Source organism: Pseudopipra pipra, chromosome 10 (assembly GCF_036250125.1).
Source record: "Pseudopipra pipra isolate bDixPip1 chromosome 10, bDixPip1.hap1, whole genome shotgun sequence".
NCBI lineage: Eukaryota > Metazoa > Chordata > Aves > Passeriformes > Pipridae > Pseudopipra > Pseudopipra pipra.
Window position 1 is genome coordinate 21915802 of NC_087558.1, and position 20525 is coordinate 21936326.

The 20525-nt window shown below is 53.7% G+C and overlaps 1 protein-coding gene and 2 long non-coding RNA genes across 3 annotated transcripts in view; 1 reads left to right on the forward strand and 2 right to left on the reverse strand.

Annotated features, from left to right (window-relative positions):
* Window positions 1-279: 279 nt before the first annotated feature.
* Window positions 280-1967, forward strand: LOC135419820 (uncharacterized). The gene is made up of 2 exons (XR_010433178.1): window positions 280-572; window positions 1322-1967. It is a non-coding gene; the product is annotated as an uncharacterized LOC135419820 (long non-coding RNA).
* On the reverse strand, window positions 707-10387 carry LOC135419819 (uncharacterized). The gene is made up of 2 exons (XR_010433177.1): window positions 10035-10387; window positions 707-1054 (listed from the first exon to the last, which is right to left on the reverse strand). It is a non-coding gene; the product is annotated as an uncharacterized LOC135419819 (long non-coding RNA).
* A 106-nt stretch (window positions 10388-10493) lies between these two features.
* Window positions 10494-20525, reverse strand: part of EPHB1 (EPH receptor B1) — a 68238-nt gene continuing 58206 nt past the window's right edge. Inside the window, exons 10-16 of the mRNA XM_064666653.1 lie at window positions 16837-16959; window positions 15414-15661; window positions 14908-15123; window positions 13184-13333; window positions 12449-12642; window positions 11745-11900; window positions 10494-11444 (exon numbers count right to left, since the gene is read on the reverse strand). Of these exons, the coding sequence (XP_064522723.1) occupies window positions 11336-11444; window positions 11745-11900; window positions 12449-12642; window positions 13184-13333; window positions 14908-15123; window positions 15414-15661; window positions 16837-16959 (1196 nt within the window). The 3' untranslated portion in view covers window positions 10494-11335. The remainder of the gene's footprint in view (window positions 11445-11744; window positions 11901-12448; window positions 12643-13183; window positions 13334-14907; window positions 15124-15413; window positions 15662-16836; window positions 16960-20525) is intronic.

Sequence of the window (20525 nt, forward strand, 5' to 3'; positions counted from 1 at the left end):
GGAGGATGTTCCCAGTGCCAGCAGGATCAGCTGCCCTCAGGGACTGAGGATAGAATGGATCACAGAATCATAGAATATCCTGAGTTGGAAGTTACCCACAAGGATCATGAAGTCCAACTCCTGGCCCTGCACAGGACATCCCAACAATCCCACCCTGTGTCTGAGAGAGCTGGATGGGTTGTGTGATCCCAGCAGGATACAATGCCCAAGAGCAGCCGGTGAAAAAGGAAGAATTCATTTTCCTGCCACGATGTACAGTAATCCTTAGGGAAAGCAGGTTCAAGATGAGCATCAGCCTTTCGTGGACAGGCTCCAGCAGGACTCGGGAAGCGAGGAGCCGCCGTGCTCAGCCAGCATGGGCGGTGCTTTCATCCCAGCCAGCGCTTCCAGCGCGGCCTCCCCGAGCGATCGCACACGAGGGCTTTGAAATGCGCTCCTCGGGAAAACCTGTGCCAAGAAAACTCCTTCTCCTGGCTCTTTTGCAGCAAGCAACCTCCGATAGGGATCGCCGAGAATAAAGTCACTTCATTTACAAACCGGGGAGCCGGATCTGATAGACATCAACATTCGAGGTAAGTCAAGGAGTGATGGAGCGCTGCCAGCTCCCCAAATGAATATTCATGGCAAATATTCCCCCAGCTCCGAGCTGAGGAGAAGCCGTCAGCGGAAAGGCTGCCCCTGGGAAGGAGAAGGAGAGGGACCAGGCTTCTTTCATCATTTTTATTGAGTGCAATTTTCTCTTTAGTACAATATTCTCTGAAAGTTACTGTTACAAACTCCGACAATTTCAACACAATCAACAAATTGGGGAAGGAAGGGGGGGGGGCGGGGGGGAGGCGGGCTGGGAGGTGGGGAGGGAGGGCAAAAAAAATTCCAAGGGTTGAAATCTTTTACAGACATCTCACTGGTTATGTACAGGACAGGGAAGGGGGGGACGGGGGCCCGGGGCGCTGCGGGGACCTCCCGGAGCATCGTCTGGTGGGTGGTGGGGGAGCGGTCCCTGGGGACCCCCTCCTGGCGCTGCTGCCCCGCTGCAATGCTGGACTCGATGCCCCTGCAAGGCAAGAGGGAAAGGAGAAAAGGGTGAGAATAAGCACACCCAGTGCTCAAGACTCGGTACCTCCTTCACCACCGAGCCCCCACCCCGTCCCACAGCCGGCAGGGACTGCGCCCAGCGAAACCCAAAGGCTTCTTGCAGCAGATACAGCCTCTCAAAAAAAAAAAAAAAAATGGGGGGGGAAAAAAACACTAAAAGCAGGGATTAATTAATATGCTGTCAGAAAAATGATGATTTCACTGAAAGCTCTCTATTTCTCCTCAGGGGGGAAAGGAAAGGAACGGAGGAGACGGATTTCTTTGTGAAGCCGAGATGCTTCAGGGAGCGGAGGCTGAGATGCAATTTTGGGGGCGGGAGAGTTTCCATGTGCCCCAGCAGCCAAGTTGCCTTTTCCCCACCTCCCACTGCAAGATGAGCACCCCGGGGTCGAACACAGGAGCAAATCACAAAGCACCATGAGTCATTTTCCAATGTAACAAAAAATCCCCATCTTCTCCACTCCTGGGGGGAAGCCAGAATGTCTCGGAACCAGAGGAGCAGCCCCAGGGGCACCTTCTCCTCACCCTGCAACCAAGAAGTGCCGCCCAGCAGCAAAATTCCATTATTTAGCCACTTTGGAGAGGCAAAGACACTTTTAATATACAATTGCACCCTGGAAACATAAAGGCAGCACATTAAATAACAAAGCAATTGACTGCTGGGTCCCTTTGCTGGGCCACCGAAAGCTGGGGCTCACTGGCTAATTATTGCTGGGGTCCCTGTGCCTCTCCAAACATACCGATGCTTTCAGAAACCCACTCCAGCTGTGCCTGACATTTCACTCCTATTAAAATTCATCGTTCTCCTGAATGGAAATAATTTTTTTCTTCAGCAAACCCAGGTAGTAATGAAAGTTTTATTTAGTAATGTAGTGCTTGGTGGAAAAAGGGGCAGAGAAAAGAGAAGAGAAATTGAGATTATCTTTAGAAAAAAGGACTTTCAGCTGGGGGAAAAGATATTGCTGAGTGGTATTTCTTAGGCACAAGGGTCCATTTTTGGTGCCGTGCTTGGAGGTTTGGTGTCACAGCTCCCCTTAATGTAACTGGGAACAGAACAGCAAAACAGCTGGAAAAAAGCAGTAACAGAAATCATAGAATCATAGAATCGATTGGGTTGGAAAAGACCTCCGAGATCATCGAGTCCAACCCTTGGTCCAAATCCAGTCCATTTCCTAGATCATGGCACTCAGTGCCACGTCCAATCTGCGTTTAAAAATCTCCAGGGATGGTGAATCCACCACCTATAATATAATATAATTAATATAATTAATGTAATGATGCTGAGCCGGGCGGGTCCTGGGGATGGGTATAAACCGAGGTGGGTGCCCAAGTCCGGGTGGTGACAGGATTTGTATCGGCTGCGGGTTCGGCCACATTAAAGCTGGTGATGAGCGATGGTTGGAGCCCCGGGCACTGCTCCCGGCTCCACCTCCACCTTCCCCCACGGCCTTTTCCCAGCTCCTTCAGCCGCCGCCGCCCGACCCGCCCGGCAGCAGTGGGGACGGGGAAGGGTTTGGGGGTTTATTTTCCCTGGGGAACCCGCACCCTGCCGGGGGTGGCGGCTGCCGGCTCAGCTCTCCCGCACCAGCTGCAGCCCTGCCCTTCGTCCTGGCAAAAACGGTCCGGGGGCAGCTACAGAGGATTTGGGCCGATTCCAAAGGATGGATCCCAAAGGACAGGGATCCTCCACGAACAGCTGGAGGAGGATGGGGAGGGGACAGCACAGCACATCCCCCAGGTACTGAATCACCCCCTCATCACACCTCCTCCTCCTCCTCCCTGAGCTCCAGCGTGGGAACCCCTGCGAGGCGGCGTGGAGGGCTTTGATCTCAGCCTGGAAGTGTTGGCGTGACACAAACAGCAATAAAAGGGCCACGTTTGTGGGAGGAGAAGGCATTCCATGGGGAAAGGCGTTCCGTGGGGGAAGGCGTTCCATGGGGGAAGGTGTTCCATGGGAGAGGATGTTCCATGGGGGAAGGCGTTATCGGCCCCCAGCGTGGCCACAGGGCAGTGAGCAGCATGGTTGGGATGCGGGCAGTGGTTGGGATGTGAGCTGGGATGCGGGCAGTGGTTGGGATGCAGGCAGTGGTTGGGATGAGGGCAGTGGTTGGGATGAGGGCAGTGATTGGGACGCGGGCAGTGTTTGGGATCCAGGCAGTGGTTGGGATGCAGTCAGTGGTTGGGATGAGGGCACTGGTTGGGATATGGGCAGTGGTTGGGCAGTGGTTGGGATGCGGGCAGTGGTTGGGATGAGGGCAGTGGTTGGGATGTGGGCAGTGTTTGGGATGCAGGCAGTGGTTGGGATGTGGGCAGTGTTTGGGATGCAGGCAGTGTTTGGGATGCGGGCAGTGGTTGGGATGTGGGCAGTGGTTGGGATGTGGGCTGGGATGTGGGCAGTGGTTGGGATGCAGGCAGGTGCCAGCCTCAGGGTGCTCTCCCTATCCAACCCCCCTGTAAAGGGGAGTCACATCTCACTGCCCTTTCCCTCCCTCCCAGAGCCCCCTCCTCATCTGGGCACCACTGGGTTTGTGACATGGCACTGCCACCCAGGCACTAACCCCAGACAAAACACCGGACCTGAGTCCCTGCCCAAGGCAGCCTCTGGCCGTGGACACCTTCCCAAATATTTAAGCTGGGGAATGTGAGGTTACACCCAAAGTACAGGGGGGAGAAAACCAAACCAACCAATGTGAGCATGTTCCACACCCCTCTGTCCATGGAAGCCCTCTCAAGGCTCGAGGCTCTCTCAGCTCCTCAGACAACGCTTGGCACAGGCTGTTCCTCCCACCCTCAGTCCCACTCGGTGTTAATTAGCATTGATAATTGCACTGATGGGGACCATAATTTTCCAGCCCTCTCTCCCCTACCCTCACACAAGGGTTCAACCGCCTAATGAGACCCCTGGGGATAATCAAAGAGAGGAGCAGGTTCCCCCCACCGTGACAGCAGCTCCTGCACCACGTGTGGGGATGGGAGAGCAGAGAAGGGAAAGGCACAGCCCAAGCTGTGGATGGGGGAAGCTGCTGAGCCTTGTTTACTTGGGGGCACGGAGAAAAGTTCACTCCAATTAATTTTTTTAAGTGGATAGGCGTTAATCCCCCTACACTTATCTAGAATTAACACAGCGCTAAGTAGATTTTTGCCTAATCCACTTCCACATCCGCCCCAAAAGGGCACTGGCTGTTTTGGGAGGGAGCAGAGTTCAACTAATCCACTTAAAACACACGCTTGGTTTGTTCAGATTAACCTCCTCCAGCATTTCCCTCCAGAGACGGGCCAGGAGACCTCAACACCATCCCACCTGTGCCACTGGCAGGGCCACCCCATCCATGGTCACGTCACCTACAATGTCCATGTGCTGGGGTCTGCTGGGACCCCAAAACCAGCCACTACAGCAGAGCCACACAGCAGGGTGGGACAGCCAGGGGCTTCACAGCCTTTTAAATTCCAGTGACCAGAGGAAGCAGAGCAGAAACAGTGGAGATACTTGGACACAGACAGACAGGGAGGGAGAGAGGGGCAGCTCAGGCTGGAGGGATAATCACAGTGCTGCTCCATGGAGGACAGCCAGCCAAAATAGAAGGCTCCGGAACACCAACCCAAGTGCCAGCAGCCCTGACAACCCTGAGAGGCCCAGGTGAAGGGCACCATGGTCACCACAGGCAGGTGCACTCCCCTCTCCAGCACTCATCTGCTGCTCTGAGGTGAAGCAAGAGACCAGATTTAATGCCATGGATGCTCATGGTTCCCATCTCACACCTCTTCAGGCTACATAAAGCAGAGGAGACCCTCTCCTGACTGGAAAGCTCCTCTTTCCACACCAAGCCCTGGTATGGGAACACAGCCCATCAGGGTCCAGTGATGGACAGGAGCCAGCAGATCTCCCGTGAGACACAGACACAAAACCAAACCCCGAGGACATCAAAAATGGGAGAGCACAAACTGACACACCTCCCAGAGATGGGGCTTGGAGGAGGTTGAGCTCAGCTGGGAAAGACACAGCCATTCCTACATGGCAGAAGGGTTGGACCAGATGATCCCAAAGGACCTTTCCAACCCACAAAAAAGATTAAAGATATAAGCTGGAACAGGAACAGTGTGGAGAAACCACTGATGGGGTGAAACCATTCACCGTGGGAATCCATTGGTGTGGACTTTGCCTCTCCTCCATCACTGCTCAAAAAGTTTCTGGCTCTTCCAAAATTGCAAGAAGACTCACTGGAAATGGCCAGCCCAAGCTGCAATTAGACCAGCACCCACCCTGGCAGGATCCTTCATGGAAGAGGCACAGGAGCAGATAATGATACGAGTGTTAAATCCCCCTTGCAGCTCCTTGTGCAGGGGGCACTTTATGGGAGCAGGGGACATGCAGCACCTGGCTGAGTGCCAGAGCTGGATGTGAGCCCTGGCCCCCACCACCCGCTTTTCCATTGGCAGTTCAAGGAGGAAGAGTGGCCTTGGAGGTACAGAACGTTTTGGGGTCTGTAAATCCATTCCTCGTCTCAGAAGCTGATTGATCCTTTTTCTTTTTAAAGTCAGATTCGATGTTTAAGAGTAACGATTTCCAAGTGAACACAGAGTGGCTCGAATATATTGGCAGTTTTTATGGATCAGAGACAAAAGCCTTAGTTCAGATCCTAAAGAACAGAAACGTGTCTGTCCCCATCACAGAACAACAGCAAGGGTTGGTGGCAGAGAAAAAACCCTTCATAGGTGATGCCCAATGATTTATCCCAGGCCATGAGCCAGCTGGGATGCTCCCCTGGCTCCCACAGAGATGTCCTCAGGATGCAGGCAGATTCATTGATGAGATCTCTGCAAACCAACCCCAAACCAACCCTTCCCTCCCTCTGAATCAAACACCCTGGAGAAGCGGAAAGCAGAAGAGGAGATCCCATGGGGCTCGGGATGGCAGGTGGGGAGCTCCTGGAGCAGAGATGGGGGAGAAGGGAAGGGGGACAGAGGGACAGAGAGAAGGACAGCCCTGATTCCTCCTTGGGAAAGGAGCATTAGAGGCACCACAAGCTGACAGGCTCAGAAATAATGGTCTGAGATCGCTCTTATTTAAAAACCGGCCGCCTGCTGTTTTCATCGCAGCCCCACTCTGACTTGCAGCAACATTTAAAATTAAATATACATAAGTGCTTTCAAAGAACTGTTAATTTGAAGGTCATTAAATGGCATAAAATGCATTCCTTTTTTTTTTATAGAAAGAGGCACATAATAACACCATGAATACACACTCCACTTCCCCGTTCAAACGCTCGCTCCTGCCTTGGATGTGCGAGAGCCTTGGGTCCACCTTTGCTGGCAGCAGCACAACATCTCCTTTTAATTACTGCTGTTGAGAAAGCTGCTGCCTCCTCCACCACACCCAAGGATGGGGCTGTACAAAAGACATGAAAAAGCCCCAGGGACAACCACACAGCTGAATTGCCAACGGGGATTTTTTGAGGGATGACGGGAGCAACAGTGGGGCTGGTGGAGGGAAGAGGCAACGTGAAACCAGTTGGCAACACTCACTCCAGACATGAGCATCTTGCCCACTGATTACCACACAAGACTTTAGGCCAAGCTCAGAGCAGGGTTTTGGTAGCAAAAAGTCTCGGTTTTTTGATTTAACGCTCCATGCAAAAAAGACAAAGCCAACCCAGACACACAAAAAAAAAAAATAAAAAAAAATAAAAAAGACACAAAAGGGTCGAGGTTTTTACAGTTGCCATAGAAATGGAGAGAAGGAGCTGACAACTGCAAAGTGTCTCAGTGAAAGGACGGGATCGGGGGCGAGGGTGAGGTGGGCTCACCCAGGCAAGGAGCTGCATCCGTGTGTTGCTGCTCAGAGCTGGGATACAGCCACGGGAGTGAGGCACCAAAGCTCCACCTACGAGCAGTTGTGGGGGGGCCAGAATCCACCCTGGAGTGCCCAGCAGTGGGCACCTCCCAGCACTAGCACGTGGCAGCTGAACCCACCAGGACCCTGTGGGATGGATGGAGCCCAGCCCGGATGACAGGCCTGTGGAGTTGGTCCTCTTTGATCCCAAAATGCCTTTTTCTTCCTTCTAAGCCAAAACTTTGCAGAGGAAAAAATAATTTTTGAGTCACCCCTTCTCCTTTGGGATCAACAAAAAGGAAGTCCAACACCAACCAGCATGGATCAGATGTGAAATGGGAGTGTTCATTTTTAGGCCAGGGAAGAGGCTCTTGCCCAGGGAGGAGCTATAGGGCACCATCAAAGAGGTGCCACCTTGGCATCTGATGAAGGAAAAGGAGGAGCAGTCCAAACACTACCCTGCTGTCATGGCCAGGCAGGGATAACACTGTCACTCCCAGGCGGAAAGGCTTCACAGTTTGGAAAACTGATTGTACTTGGAAGAAAGGTCTCTGAAGAAACAAAATGGTACATCAGAAGTCATCTGATGTTTTTATGTTACTTTTTTTCAATAAAGAGCAAAAATCAAACATGGCTGCTTTGCATTTTTCCCCTTGTTTTTCATTAACAGCCTGACGGCCTTTGGTGAAATCTTCCATTTTGGATGAAAAGGCTCTTATAGAAAGGCAGGAGAGCAGATGGCCCATGGTGACCCTCCCTCAAGTGTTCTCTTGACAGCAACTCCCTTGGCCCACGATGCCTCATTTCTGCAGGGATTTGTTTGAGCCACCTGCATCCTCCCTGCTCAGCCCTAGGCACCATCCATCTGCTGCTGGGCTCTCCTGTGACCCTGGAGGGGACATCTCCAGGCCCCCCGGCTAGGTGGACCTGGTATAAGGCCAAGATGCCACCTCTGTAGGAACAACCCATTAGGAGAGGTGGGATATGGGAATCATCTGCTACAACACAGCCCAGGAGCCATCAGACAGCTGGGAGAGAGACCACCAGTCCTGGCAATGCCCAGGGGCACCTCTGTGGCCATGTGTCAGGGGTGCTTGGCAGCATGGGCGGGCCAAGGAGCACCATCCACCCTGGGAAATCAAACCAGGATGTAAAGCAGGACTCGGTATCTCCAAAAGCATCCAAGCACCTGGACAGCCTGTTTATCCACTCACGAGTACCCAGTCTGCTGGGTGGGATGGGCAGGAGTGAACACTTCATATTTCATATTCAAGATGAAATGGCCTCAAGATGCCCCAGGGGAGGTTCAGGCTCGACAACAGGAAGAATTTCTTCACTGAAGGAGTGGTTAAATAATAGAAGGGGCTGCCCAGTGAGGTGGTGGAGTCCCCATCCTTGGAGGTGTTTAAGGAAAGATTGGACATTGCACTCAGTGCTCTGGTCGGGCTGACAAGGCAGGGATCGGTCAAAAGTTGATCAATCTATTCTAAACCTAATGATTCTGTATTAAAGGTTTTATATTAAGAAAGAGTTAGAAAGGGTGAAAAAGGGGCAGTGGTGTCACAGAGAGGACCCTGAGCAGGGCAGCAGGACCCGCTGCCTCACAGGTGCTTGCGCAGCCGGGCAACACCACAGGGGAGTCATAAAGGTGGAGTATTGATATTTAGCCTGTGCGGCTGTCATTCGTTCCTTTAAATGCCTTTAGCTTCCTTCTAATAAAAGAGAAATCATAAAAAAACCCACAAAGGACCCTTCACCACCAGTGAATATCAATGTGGCGCGGCGGCGCATTAGCATGCACGGCACCCGCTCCATCTGCATGTTGTATTCCGTGTGACAACATCCTGGAATACAGATTTGGGCCACGAGCGTCCCGAGAGGTATTAGGGATCGTCTATCAGACAGGACGAGGAACAGTCCCTGCTGTTGTAAACAAGGGGTGTTTTTCTCTGCCTCTTTCTCTGGGGGGAGTTCAATGATTTGAAACAAGCTCACTCCTGCCTCTCGTTAGTTCCTGTTCTTCGGCGGAGCGCGGGTCATCTTCCTTGGGCGATGAAAGAAATAGTCCCGGAGGTAAAGAGCACCCCACCCCCAGGTGATGAATCATCAGCACGAGCCAATGAACGTGCTCCTCACAAACCATCATGAACCAAGCACATGCTCCCCACAGGATACATGGGGGTCCCCCCAGCCACAGCAAACCCCAACGGCCCCAGCACAGGGGGCAGTGATCCCACCCAGGACACGTGGACAGGGATGGCAGCAGCCAGAGAGAGGAAGGACTCGTCCTTTTGTGTTCGGCAGCAGCAAGAAATCTGGTGAGGCCAGATGTCGGGAATACGACGGGGCAGATGGGCATGGAGCAATGCCATGGCGTGGATGGACATGGGGCAGCCCCATGGCAAGGACAGACATGGGGAAAACCCACAGCACAGGTGGATGTGAGTCATCCTCATGGCACTGAGGGACACAGGGCATCGCTACGGCACGGAGAGGTGTGGGCATGGTCGTGACACAGACATAAAGCATTCCCCGTGACACAGGAGGAAGTGGAACATCCCTGAGATATGACCCTGCAGGTCATCCCCACAGTGCGAGCAGTGGGGATGGATGAGCGATGAGGACAGAGGCTGACTGAGGAGGACAGAGGGTCTCCACACACCACACTGCCAAATCCCTTCCGGGATCCACAGCCCTGGAGGCAGGGCCAGGCAGCCACCCCACACCACCAGTCCCTCGCCACACCACTGGCTGCTGGCACAGCGCCGGCACAGCGTGGTGATGGATCATTACAACTCGCACACAACCCTCTAAGTAAAAGCCTTATTAAGAGCTCATTTGTTTTATAAACTCCCGGCGCGATCCGCGGAGGGAAGTCAGATTGCCCAGTCTTACAATATTCTGGGTAAACACTGACACGCGCCTGGTGATTTCAACCGGATCAATTTGCAAAGGAGACCAATGGAGGAACAAAAAAAAAAAATAAAAAAAGAATAAAAATCAAATTTAACACACTGGGAAACATCCACCGTGAGAGGCTGCAAGGAAGCAAGAGCAGAAAAATACAGAGATGGACAGACAGAGAGGCACACAAGACAAACGGACCTACCTCCGAAGCCATGAAACCTAAGTCCATAAATCAATATCAAAATCCTTAGGTCTGCAAGATGGGGGAAAAAAGTCCTCCATAGCCATCTTCGCCGAGGCTCTGGAGGCCCGAGCAGTCCATTTCCCAGAGCATCTCTTCTCCTTCTCCAGCAGCCACCAAGCCAGTCACAGCCACGCGGCGGCTCCTCCGGTCCCATCCCCACCGCGCGGGCCCTTGGCGTCCTCCTCCCCGCTTCCAGGATGCTGAGCACTTCCTTTGTTGCCGGGTGCTTCCCGGCTGCCTCCCGCCCCCGGGGGCTGTGGGTACAACCCCTGGCCCCCCGGGCTAGGGCCCGGCCGGCCGCTGGCCGCAGGGTCAGCAGTGACCGCCGGCGACGGACGAGCAGTGAGTCCACGGTAGGTCGACAACATACACGGGCGCACGAGCGCGCACACACACACACGGGAACACCTCTTTCCGTTTTCCAGGATGGAGATTCCTTTTTTTTTTTTTTAATCCTTTTTTTTGTTGTTTTTTTTTTTCCTTTTTGCAAAAAAAATGCAAGCGAAAGAGAAAAAAAAAAAAAAAAACACAACAAAAAATGAACAAAAGAAAAAAACCAAAACCCAAGGTTTTCTATTGAAGGTACATCTCTTCTTCAATATGAAGACATTAACTGGATTGAGTCGGATCCCCCATGCAGTGGTCAGCGAAGTCCTTTGGTAGTTGCCGGAGTGGCACCCGGGTAGGATGTCAGGGAGCTGCGGAGACGTCTGAGGACACTTCCACCCAGTTCATGAGCAGAGAGGGGAGCGGGGCAAGACAGGAGGGCTGGGGCAGGGAGGGAGGACGAAAAAAGAAAAAGGAAGCTGGTTTCTCCGGACAGGACGCTCCATCTCATGCCTCTCCCTTCCCCAACAGCCCCTTCCTCCTTCTCAGTTTCAACCACTGCTCACTGGTGGTGGGATTGGAGTCTGGTCTCTAGGGTTTGGGTTTGCTTCCCCAACGCACATTGGTTTGTCTTCATCATTTTTTATGGTTTTTTTTGTTTTGCTTTGCTTTTTAAATATATGATTTGTACATATTTATATGTATTTATACGCTGTTCCCCATGACATTGCTAAGTGTGCTTCTGTTGGTGAGGAACGGAAGTCACCAGTTAGAGACGAGTCCCAGGAACATCCTTCGTCTGCGGTCGCAGTCCCCAGGCAGCGGCGGCTCCTCCCCAAACACTGCCCCATTGGCACCTGCCAGTTCCTCCCCTCCCACCTCTGCCCCTCCTCTGCGTGCCCTCCCCGCCCCTCCCCGTCAAACAAGGGACGTCATGCCATCGAGGTCGGAGACTGGCTCATCTGTACTCGCATGGACTGGACGCTGTTCAGGATCTTCTTCTGGTGCCCAGCCAAAGTCACCCCTATTCTCAGGAGGTCTCTGGAAGACAGACAGACAGGCAGAGGAAGATCAGTGGGCAGCTGAGGGTAGTGTTTTGCTGTCCCTAAATGAGGAGAGGGATGCAAGCTCAGCTGGAACAGCCAAAGAGCCCAAACGCAGCCCTGTGAGCAGGGACACACCCACACATTGACTCCCAGATGGTGAATGTGGCCACCTCCAACTCAGGGTGGTCCTGCCCAGTGTGAGGGGCGCTCACACCCACCCTTTGCCTTGAACTGACCTTCCCACCTCTCCCAACCCCCAGACAGGCAGCATCCAGCTTTCAGACACCCAACTCACTCGGATGTCATCTGGGCAACCAGCTGCAGGGAGGTGAAGCCAGCAGTCAGGAAGCTGTCCCGGTACTGGCTCATCTTCACAGCACTCAGCCAGTCGTCTACTGAGGTAAAGGCAGTGAAGTCGGGAATGGAGCGGTCGAGGAGGGGCTGAGAAGGCCTGAAACAGGAACACACCGCTGGGGACAAGCCTGGCTGGCACTGAGGGGCTGCCATCCCTGAGCCCAGCCAGAACACGCGTGTGCCCCTCAATCCACCCCAGACACCCTTGTGCTCCCCCAAGGAAGGCATGTCCTGTGGGAATACCACTGTGCCAAGCAGCTTTGCAATCCCACATGTTGCAATCCAGCCACAGGAGCCACAGGGACGGAGGCGCCAGCAGAGGAGCCGCCGCGCCCGCACGGTCACACACCATAAAGGATCAATAGCAAAGAATTATTGCTATTGCTTGGCTCAAAACTACATGTTCTTTGTCTGACTGTCAGGCAGAGCAAAGATAGAAACCCTCACTCCCGCCAAACCGACTGATGAATTCCCATCCTTCCCTCTGGGGCCGAGGGGAGCCTTTTGCCGTGGCTCGGGATGCCGGCATGGAGCACTCGGGATGCCGGCATGGAGCACTCGGGATGCCGGCACGGAGCACTCGGGATGCCGGCACGGAGCACTCGGGATGCCGGCACGGAGCACTCCCACGCGCCGGGCACTCACACAGCGGTGATGGTAGCCACAGTTTTGAGGCTTGCCGGGTTGCGGATCATTTTGTCGAGGGTGTTGACGATCTCGGTGAAGCGCGGGCGGGTGTTGCGGTCCTTCTGCCAGCAATCCAGCATGAGCTGGTGCAGGGCGGCGGGGCAGTCCATGGGCGGGGGCAGCCGGTAATCCTGCTCGATGGCGTTGATCACCTGCAGGCAGTGGGGACAGAGCGGTACGTGAGGGGCAGGGGCTCGGGGGGGCTGGCGGAGGGGCAAGCAGCGCTCGTCGGCCGCGTGTGCGGGCACGGGTGCCACAGGCAGCCGGGAAGGCCGGCCCAGCTGATCAGCAGCAAAGGGAGCGGGAGGAGACGCTCCCGGCTCCGGCGCTCCCCGAGGTTAATCTCCGCTCTGATGCTCCGCGCGCCGCAGTTCCTCCCAGCGGAGAGCTGCCACTCATTATCTCGGCGGATCGCGCCGGAGTGCAGCAGTCGCACTTCCAAAGCTCCTTCCCTGCTCGTAAGCCCTCTGAACATTTTCAAAGGCCCTGCAGCTTGCTGAAGTCCAATTACCAGCCCACTGGCTTTTCTTCCCAATTTCCCTCCTTGCATCCTCTCACTCGCCAGCCTGTTTCATCTCCAAACCGAGTGCTCCTGAGGCTCCAGGAAGGAGAGAGCCGTTCAGGCAGGGCTTTCTTTAGGGAACGAGCCACCCACATGCCCCCAGAGCAGGCTGGATGACCACCAGTGCTTACATCTTGGTTGGACATGTCCCAGTAGGGCCTCTCCCCAAACGACATCACCTCCCACATGACGATGCCGTAGCTCCAGACGTCGCTGGCCGAGGTGAACTTGCGGTAGGCGATGGCCTCCGGCGCCGTCCACCTGACAGGGATCTTACCCCCCTAGGGGAAAAAGGGAGAGCAGCTGAGAAATAGCTCCCTTGGCAGAGAAGCCTGGATACCCACCAGCCAGGGTTTGTTTGCTTCTCCTAAAAGCTCAGAATCAGGCTCAGCATCTCAAGCCACCCCACCAAGACAGGGCCAGTCCCGGGGCCAGAGGCCATGCTGAGGGGGCAGGGATGTAAGGAGGGGCAGCACACAGAGGGATTGCTCCCTGGGCAAGCTCTGCTGAAATAACCACAAAAAGAGCCCAGGGATAAGGAAAACCACAGACACGGACGGAATTTACCGGGGGCAGAACTGCATTGTAAATTGTTCAGCACAATTGTTTTCTGTAGCCTTTCCAAGGAAGCGTCAGCTGCTCTTGAGGGATGAATGGCAAAAAATTTGATTTGAATAACTACAAATGAAGAAATTAACTGCTAGGTTGTTTTTCCTGCCTTTTCCCCGGAGCGAAAAGCCTGCTGTGGGAGGCAGAGTGATGCAATCGCAGGCACAGCATCACTTCCCAGCTGCCAGGGAGATCTATTATGGCCTAAATTAAATAAAAACACAGATGAGATAATCTCTTTTTATCTCTGAAGGTGGGGGAAAGACTAATTCATGCCTCATCTCGGCAGCTACTGCCGGGGTCTTTGAAGGAAAAATAAAAGCTGGGTGTCTGCTCAAAGGCTGCTGCCTGCAGAGGGGCTGGGCAGGGTGTGGGGCAGGTCTGGGGGGGTGGAAACATCCCATGAGCAGGGGAGGGAGAACGAAGGGCTGCAACTGGTGAGCTGCTGAGTCAGCCTTAAAGGCATGTCCATGGCTTTCTCATTTTGACAGCTGGACCAGCCCTGGTGCCTGGGCACAGCTTGGCAGCCCAAGGAACTCCTTTGGCAGGAGTCAGTGCAGCCTCGTGCCGGCACCACTGCATGCTCTCCTAATTAATCCTAACTCATCCCCTTCCCCTCTGGTCATCCTGAACACCCAGGGGCTCAGGGCTTACTGGCAGGATGATGGCCATGGTAGGGAGCTGGGGGTCCCCCGGGGCAGTGGGAGCAGGGGAGAGAGGAGCTGCTGTTACCTATGAATGAGTGAATTAAGGAGGAAAAGGGTGGCTGGGGAACAGCAGAGCTCCCATTAGGCTTGTGTCTTTAATTAATGCATGGAAAAAGTTTCCAGCAGGGAAAAGCAGTCCAGACCTGGAGTGCTGGGGGAAGGGGAGTTAAAACGCCATCGCTGTGCCGTCAGGAGTTGCTGTGATCTCCCTGCCTTTCCTTCCCATCTCTCCAGGGACCCCTCTGTGCACCTTTCCTCCACGGAGAAAAGGGAAGAGGCTTATTGGGAAACTGTGGAGGGCAGGAAGATGCCTGGGGAGGAGGGAGGTAGAAAACTCATGAACAGGAGTAAGAGAAAGGAGGGAAAAGAGGATGACTTGTGGGAACCACCATGACCGTACATGATGAGAACACTCATGAGATGCTCCCACCCATGCCAGGGTGTACATCCAGCACCCTTGTCCCAGGTCCAGCTGGCAGCGGGTGCAGGGCAGGCACGGGGAACGCTGGGCAGGGTAAAACCTCACGAGAGGTACCTACCAAGGAGCTGGTGTAGGTGGGGTCAGACGTGTCGTCCTGCAAGTAGCGCGAGAGGCCGAAGTCGGACACTTTGCACACCAGGTTGCTGTTGACCAGGATGTTCCTGGCAGCCAGATCCCGGTGCACGTAATTCATCTCCGCGAGGTACTTCATCCCAGCAGCGATCCCTCTGAGCATTCCCACCAGCTGGATCACTGTGAACTGCCCGTCGTTTTGCTGCGGCCACAAAGAGCAGGCGTTGGGGTGAGTGCACAGAGCCCACTGTGGGACAGGGCGCTCACCCCAACCTCAGGGGGACGCTGCACCTCCCCAGAGGACCATCCAGCTGCCCTGCCTGATTAAAGCAGAGGTAACCAGCACCAGAACACACATTTTTGGGGTGCATGGCACACTGCAACCAGCTCCCGACCCAAGCAAACAGGCTGGGATTTACAAACAGGACACCAACATCTCATTCCCGAATCCCACAACCGAACAACAGTCCCCACAGCCCCGGCTCGTCCTACCCGCAGGAAGGAGTCCAAGGCGCCGTTCTCCATGAACTCGGTGATGATCATGACCGGCCGGCTCTTGGTCACCACGCCCTCCAGGCGGATGATGTTGGGGTGGTCGAACTGCCCCATGATGCTGGCCTCGCTCAGGAAGTCCCGCCGCTGCTTCTCCGAGTAACCGGCTTTCAGCGTTTTGATGGCCACGTAGATCTCCCGCTTGCCCGGCAACTTCAGGCGGCCCTTGTACACTTCTCCAAACTCCCCTGCAGGTGCAAGACAATCACAGAATCACTCAGGTTGGAAAAGACCTCCAAGGTCATCAAGTCCAACCGTTGAGCAGTCACCGCCTTGTCAACCAGATCAGAGCATCAAGTGCCTCAAGACCATCTGCTACCACCTCCTCCTCCTCCTCCACGTAAAACATTGCAAAGAGCACTAGTATCTTGGGCTGTTTGGTCTCCAGACCAACCAGATGAGAAATGGCAGCCAGTTCACACTTCAACAACACTCTCCTCTACAAATCTGCTCATTTGTCCTCTCTAGAAGGGGCAACGTCTGCTGCTGGGGACGTGTTTAGGCTTGCAACCTTCTCCGAGGTGACAGAGCCCAACACCAACACAAGCAAAGGCTGGGGCTGTTCTTGCAGACCCCCACAAGAAGGATTTGCAGAGCAAGAGCTTCAACATTTAAGGATGACCTCAAATATCAGCTGTCAGCACTGATAATCTCAGCTGCCTTTTTGCACATCACTTATCTTGGGATGGAAAATAATTGGTCTGTTTACATGTCTGCTCTCTGATTTAAAATATGAAGAAAGCGTCCTCTCCTTTCCAGCAGGAGAGCTTTTCCTTCAGCAAGGCACAATTTGCGTGTGGAGGGATTACATCTAAGCCAGGTTTGCAGCTACTTTGCCTTTATGAGCAGCAAAGGGCAGGTGATACATCACTGAACTTGATCACGACCAAACTAAGTCATTGCTTCTTCACAGCTTCCCCCCAACAGCTTCTCACTTTCTCTCCTAAGAGTATGACATAGTTATTTAAAAATGGCAATAGAAACAGCACAGATGACACACACATACGTGCACGTGTGTGTATATATACATATGTATGGGAATATGGCACAGACTACAGTGAGATCTGGCTTTTCTTGTTATCTCATGGAAAAGCCAAGTGGGAAATCCCAAGAGGCCCCATGGTCAGCCAGTGAATACATTCCTGGAGCCTTTCCCACCTTAGAGGCACTTTGACAGCATAAGCCAACCTCCTGTCCACCCTCACCTCTCACAAATCCAGAAATGTCTCAAGGCTTCCTTGACTGCTTCCCGGTGAAGGACCACGTGTGCTTCCCCAGAAAATTGCTCCAGGCGCGTGTTTGGCCACACAGGAGTGGCAGACAGGGCAGGGAGGGATGGGCAGCAGGAGATGGTGAGACCCACCTGCTCCAATGACTTCTTCTATCTTCACAAAGGACACATCGATCTCCTTGGCGAACTCCCGGACTGCCTCGTTGGGGTCCTCGTAGGTGAAGGGGTCGATGTAGATCTTCATCCCTGGAGACCCTTGGTGCAGGAAAGATGGGAACAACAGCAAAAGGAAGAGAATTATAAAAATACAGAATTAATAGAATGGTTTGGGCTGAAAGGCCTTAAAGTTCATCCAGTTCCACCCTCTGACATGGGCAGGGACACCTTCCACCAGTTTGCTTCAAGCCCCCTCCAACCTGGCTTTGAACAGTCCCAGGGATGGAGCATCCACAAGTCATCCATCAAGCAGCCTGGGAAACAAAGAGCAGTTGTGCCTTGGCCAAGAAATGGAGTTTGGTCCCCCCACTGCACCCAGCTCTCCCCTGCAAATCTCCTTTCTTCCTCTGCCCTCCACTCCTCCACTGTTGTCCTTCCTCCTCCTCCTCCTCCCTGGCAATGGGAGCAGTTACAGACCTGAACTACAACGTGCTGGCTTTACGGTGAAGGCTTTATGAGGCTCCACACGTTAGTGAAGAAATATTTATTTATCCAAAAAGGCCTCTGATAGCTTTGTGGCGGCTACTAAATTGACAGAGTGCAGCAATTATAACCAACAACCTGGATGGATCCATAAAAATCCGGCTTGGCCGGGCACAGTGACACGTGTGTGGTCCCTTGCACGGGGGCAACACGGAGCAGGGGATGCTGCAAGTGGGCTCTTGCCCTTTTTCAGTGGTGGAAAAAAATCAAAACAGACCCCCACGTTCCCCAGATTGGGTTTGCAGACATTGTGTTTGAATGCCCAGGGGCTTGTGGAGCTGCCAGGGGGCACGGCTGCAGGGCAGAGTGAGGTCACAGCCACCCCCAGTGTTGTACCACGGGGACCCAGAATGGGCTGTGGTCCTCCCAGGGGAAGTTCAGCTTCCTGTGCTATTTCTCGTCCAAAAAAAGGGGCCAGGGATGGCGGAGAAGCCCCTCAGGGTCATCTCTGGAGGACACCAGGAGGGACATCACTGCCTGGTCCTCCTCCCCAAGGCACCTCGTCCTTACAGTGATTTGATTACTCTGTCCAGGGCATTACCAAGGACCATGATCCTGTCACACTGGTGCTTCCCAGAGTCCTTCTAGAGCCGACACACAGATGGATGCATGGACCACAGCATCACCTCTGCGCCAGGAATCCAAATCAGCTCCCCTGGCTGCAAAGTAATTCAGGAGGAGCCACAAAACCCTTGCAGTGGGCACTGCTGGTGCCAAACAGCCACCGAGGGACAGCTGCTTGTGGGGCATCAAGGACCAGGAAGGAACCAGGTAGGAGCACCCTCACCCCCAAAAGAGGCGCTTGGGGCAAAAGCTCTGCACCTCGGAGGTGGGGAAGGCTGCAATGAAGCCATCTGTGCATCTCCCAGTTCATAAATCCCTTTACAGCTCTGTCTCATACACTTTAACTGCCCCATAAATTTTTTTACAAGAGCAGCTGATGCTCCAGCCAGGATTACAAAGGGATTTACAGGATCGTAACGGAGACTGACTCGCTGATCAACGTGTTGAAAAAATAGAGGAGAAAACAATGCCAAAGTTTCCTGCTCACTGTCACTGGTTTTCAAACACCCTCTGATTTGCCCCAGGGTCTGCCCATGCACTCAGTAAACACCAGGGTCAGCTCCCCCCTCATCCTCATCCCACCCAAATGAGTGGGATTAGGGCAGCTAAACCCACTCCTCAACTCTGCAAACCTCAGCCACCCTAACCCTAATCATCGCTGGCAGAAGCTGAGTGAAATTCCGGGTACTGAAGCACACCACCAAAAGCACCAAAAAGGGCTTCGTGCTCTTAACATCATCCCAATACTCCTAAAAACTGGATTAGGCCATTTATCACTGCTGCAGACTATGGCAGATTTTTTATCACTCTTCAAAAGTTGTCCCTGAATCCAGTGTCCAATTCCTTCTCGCATCGTTTTTCCTTGGGAATAATTATCTTGGGGACAGAAAAAAACCTCCCCTGCTGAATCCCTAGTGCTTCAGCAGGGTGCTTTCCCTGTTTTCCCAATCTCAAAGCTCCCAGTGAAGCAGTGGCAGGGATAAACCATGAAAAATCACAGCCTGAGAGACCCCATGTCACCCCAAAACCCAGCCGGGGCAGTCCTTGGCAGCGGCAGCGATCCCGGGGGGGGCTGCCGGAGGGATGGCAGAGCTGTGCTGGGAGGCTGTAATTGCTGTGCCAGTTAACACAGAGTGATTTGTTCCAGAGGATGCTCTCGTTACTCCATTAGTTGCTCACCACAAATTTTCCACCTGTTTTCCTCGAGCATCTGCACTAACGGAGCACCCGGAGGCTCACTAACCTTGACAGGAGTCCGGGAGCGCCGGCACCCCCGGATTTCACACACCAATCCTCACATCCACCAGGTTTAAAAAACAAAGACAGGCATGTACTTCATTGCTTCCCTACCTAGCTTGAGTATCCCGGGATTTGGGGTCCTTGGAGCAAGCCAGAGACACACATGGGGTGGGGAATGCTTCAAAACCGGGGGAAAATGGGAAAAATCAGTCCACCTGCAGCCTGACACGGGTTCAGCCATCAGGCATCAAATAAATCTTGCCCTGCTCCCTGCAGTGCAGAAACGTGGAGGAAACGGGGAGAAAAAGCACAGGTCTGTTGTATTTCAGGATCACCCGGTGATGTTGGGAAAACAGTTTATTGTTTGCCGGGAGGTTTAGGCCCCCCACAGTGCTGCCATCACGTTGGGAAGGTTTGGGATGAAACTGAGAAGGTCAAACGACATCCAGTGTGCTTTTCTGACTTGGCTGGGCTCTCCTGCTGCCTGCAACCCCTTTCCAGCCCTCTCAGCCCTCTTGAATTTTTCTGCCAGGCTGGTCACTCCGTCTCCATCCCTCTCCTCTGCTCATCCATTCTGCTCCCTGCCTTCCCCAGCCATCCTTCATCCATCCCTGCATCCCATATCTCTTTTCCCCAGGCAGGTGCCCAGGACCCAGAGATGGTTCTTCCCACAAGGCAGCCAACTGCACCTGAGAGGCATCTCTAGGAGAGTGTAAATCGGATTTACATCCCACAGGGATGGGGCATGGAGCCTGTGGGCACCAGGTGGCAAATCCCCCCCCCCAAAAAAGCTGCTGCTTTGCTGCTTTATTGTCATTTCCAGTGCTGGCTGCTGGAGGGGCACCTGACAGACATTCCACACAAATACACCTTGGATTTATTGTGGTGCACAGCTCCACCAACCACAGAGGTCTCTCAGGAAAAGCTCAGGCTCTCCCAATTATTTGCCAAGGGGATCAGCAGCCCAAAGCCAGTTAAACCTTCCCAGTCACTGTCTGCACATCCTTCCTGGAGCAGGGTACAGGGCAAACATCAGCCACGTGGACAGGACAGCAGCAGTGCCAGCCATCAGCCCACACTCCCCAGCAATGCTCCCAAAATCCATATAGCCCAGCACTGATTGTGGCAGAGGCAGAGCCTGTGGCAGGAGATGAGAAGCTCCTCTTCTCTCTGAACACCACTTCTCTCCCTTCCTTTCTCCTTTGTGAGCCTTCACAGCATCCTCTCCCCAGCCCTTGTTCCCTACATGCCCCCTACCCCTTGCATCCCCCAAAACCCCTCATCATCCCCCAAATCCCTCCTGGCACGCTTCTTTTCCC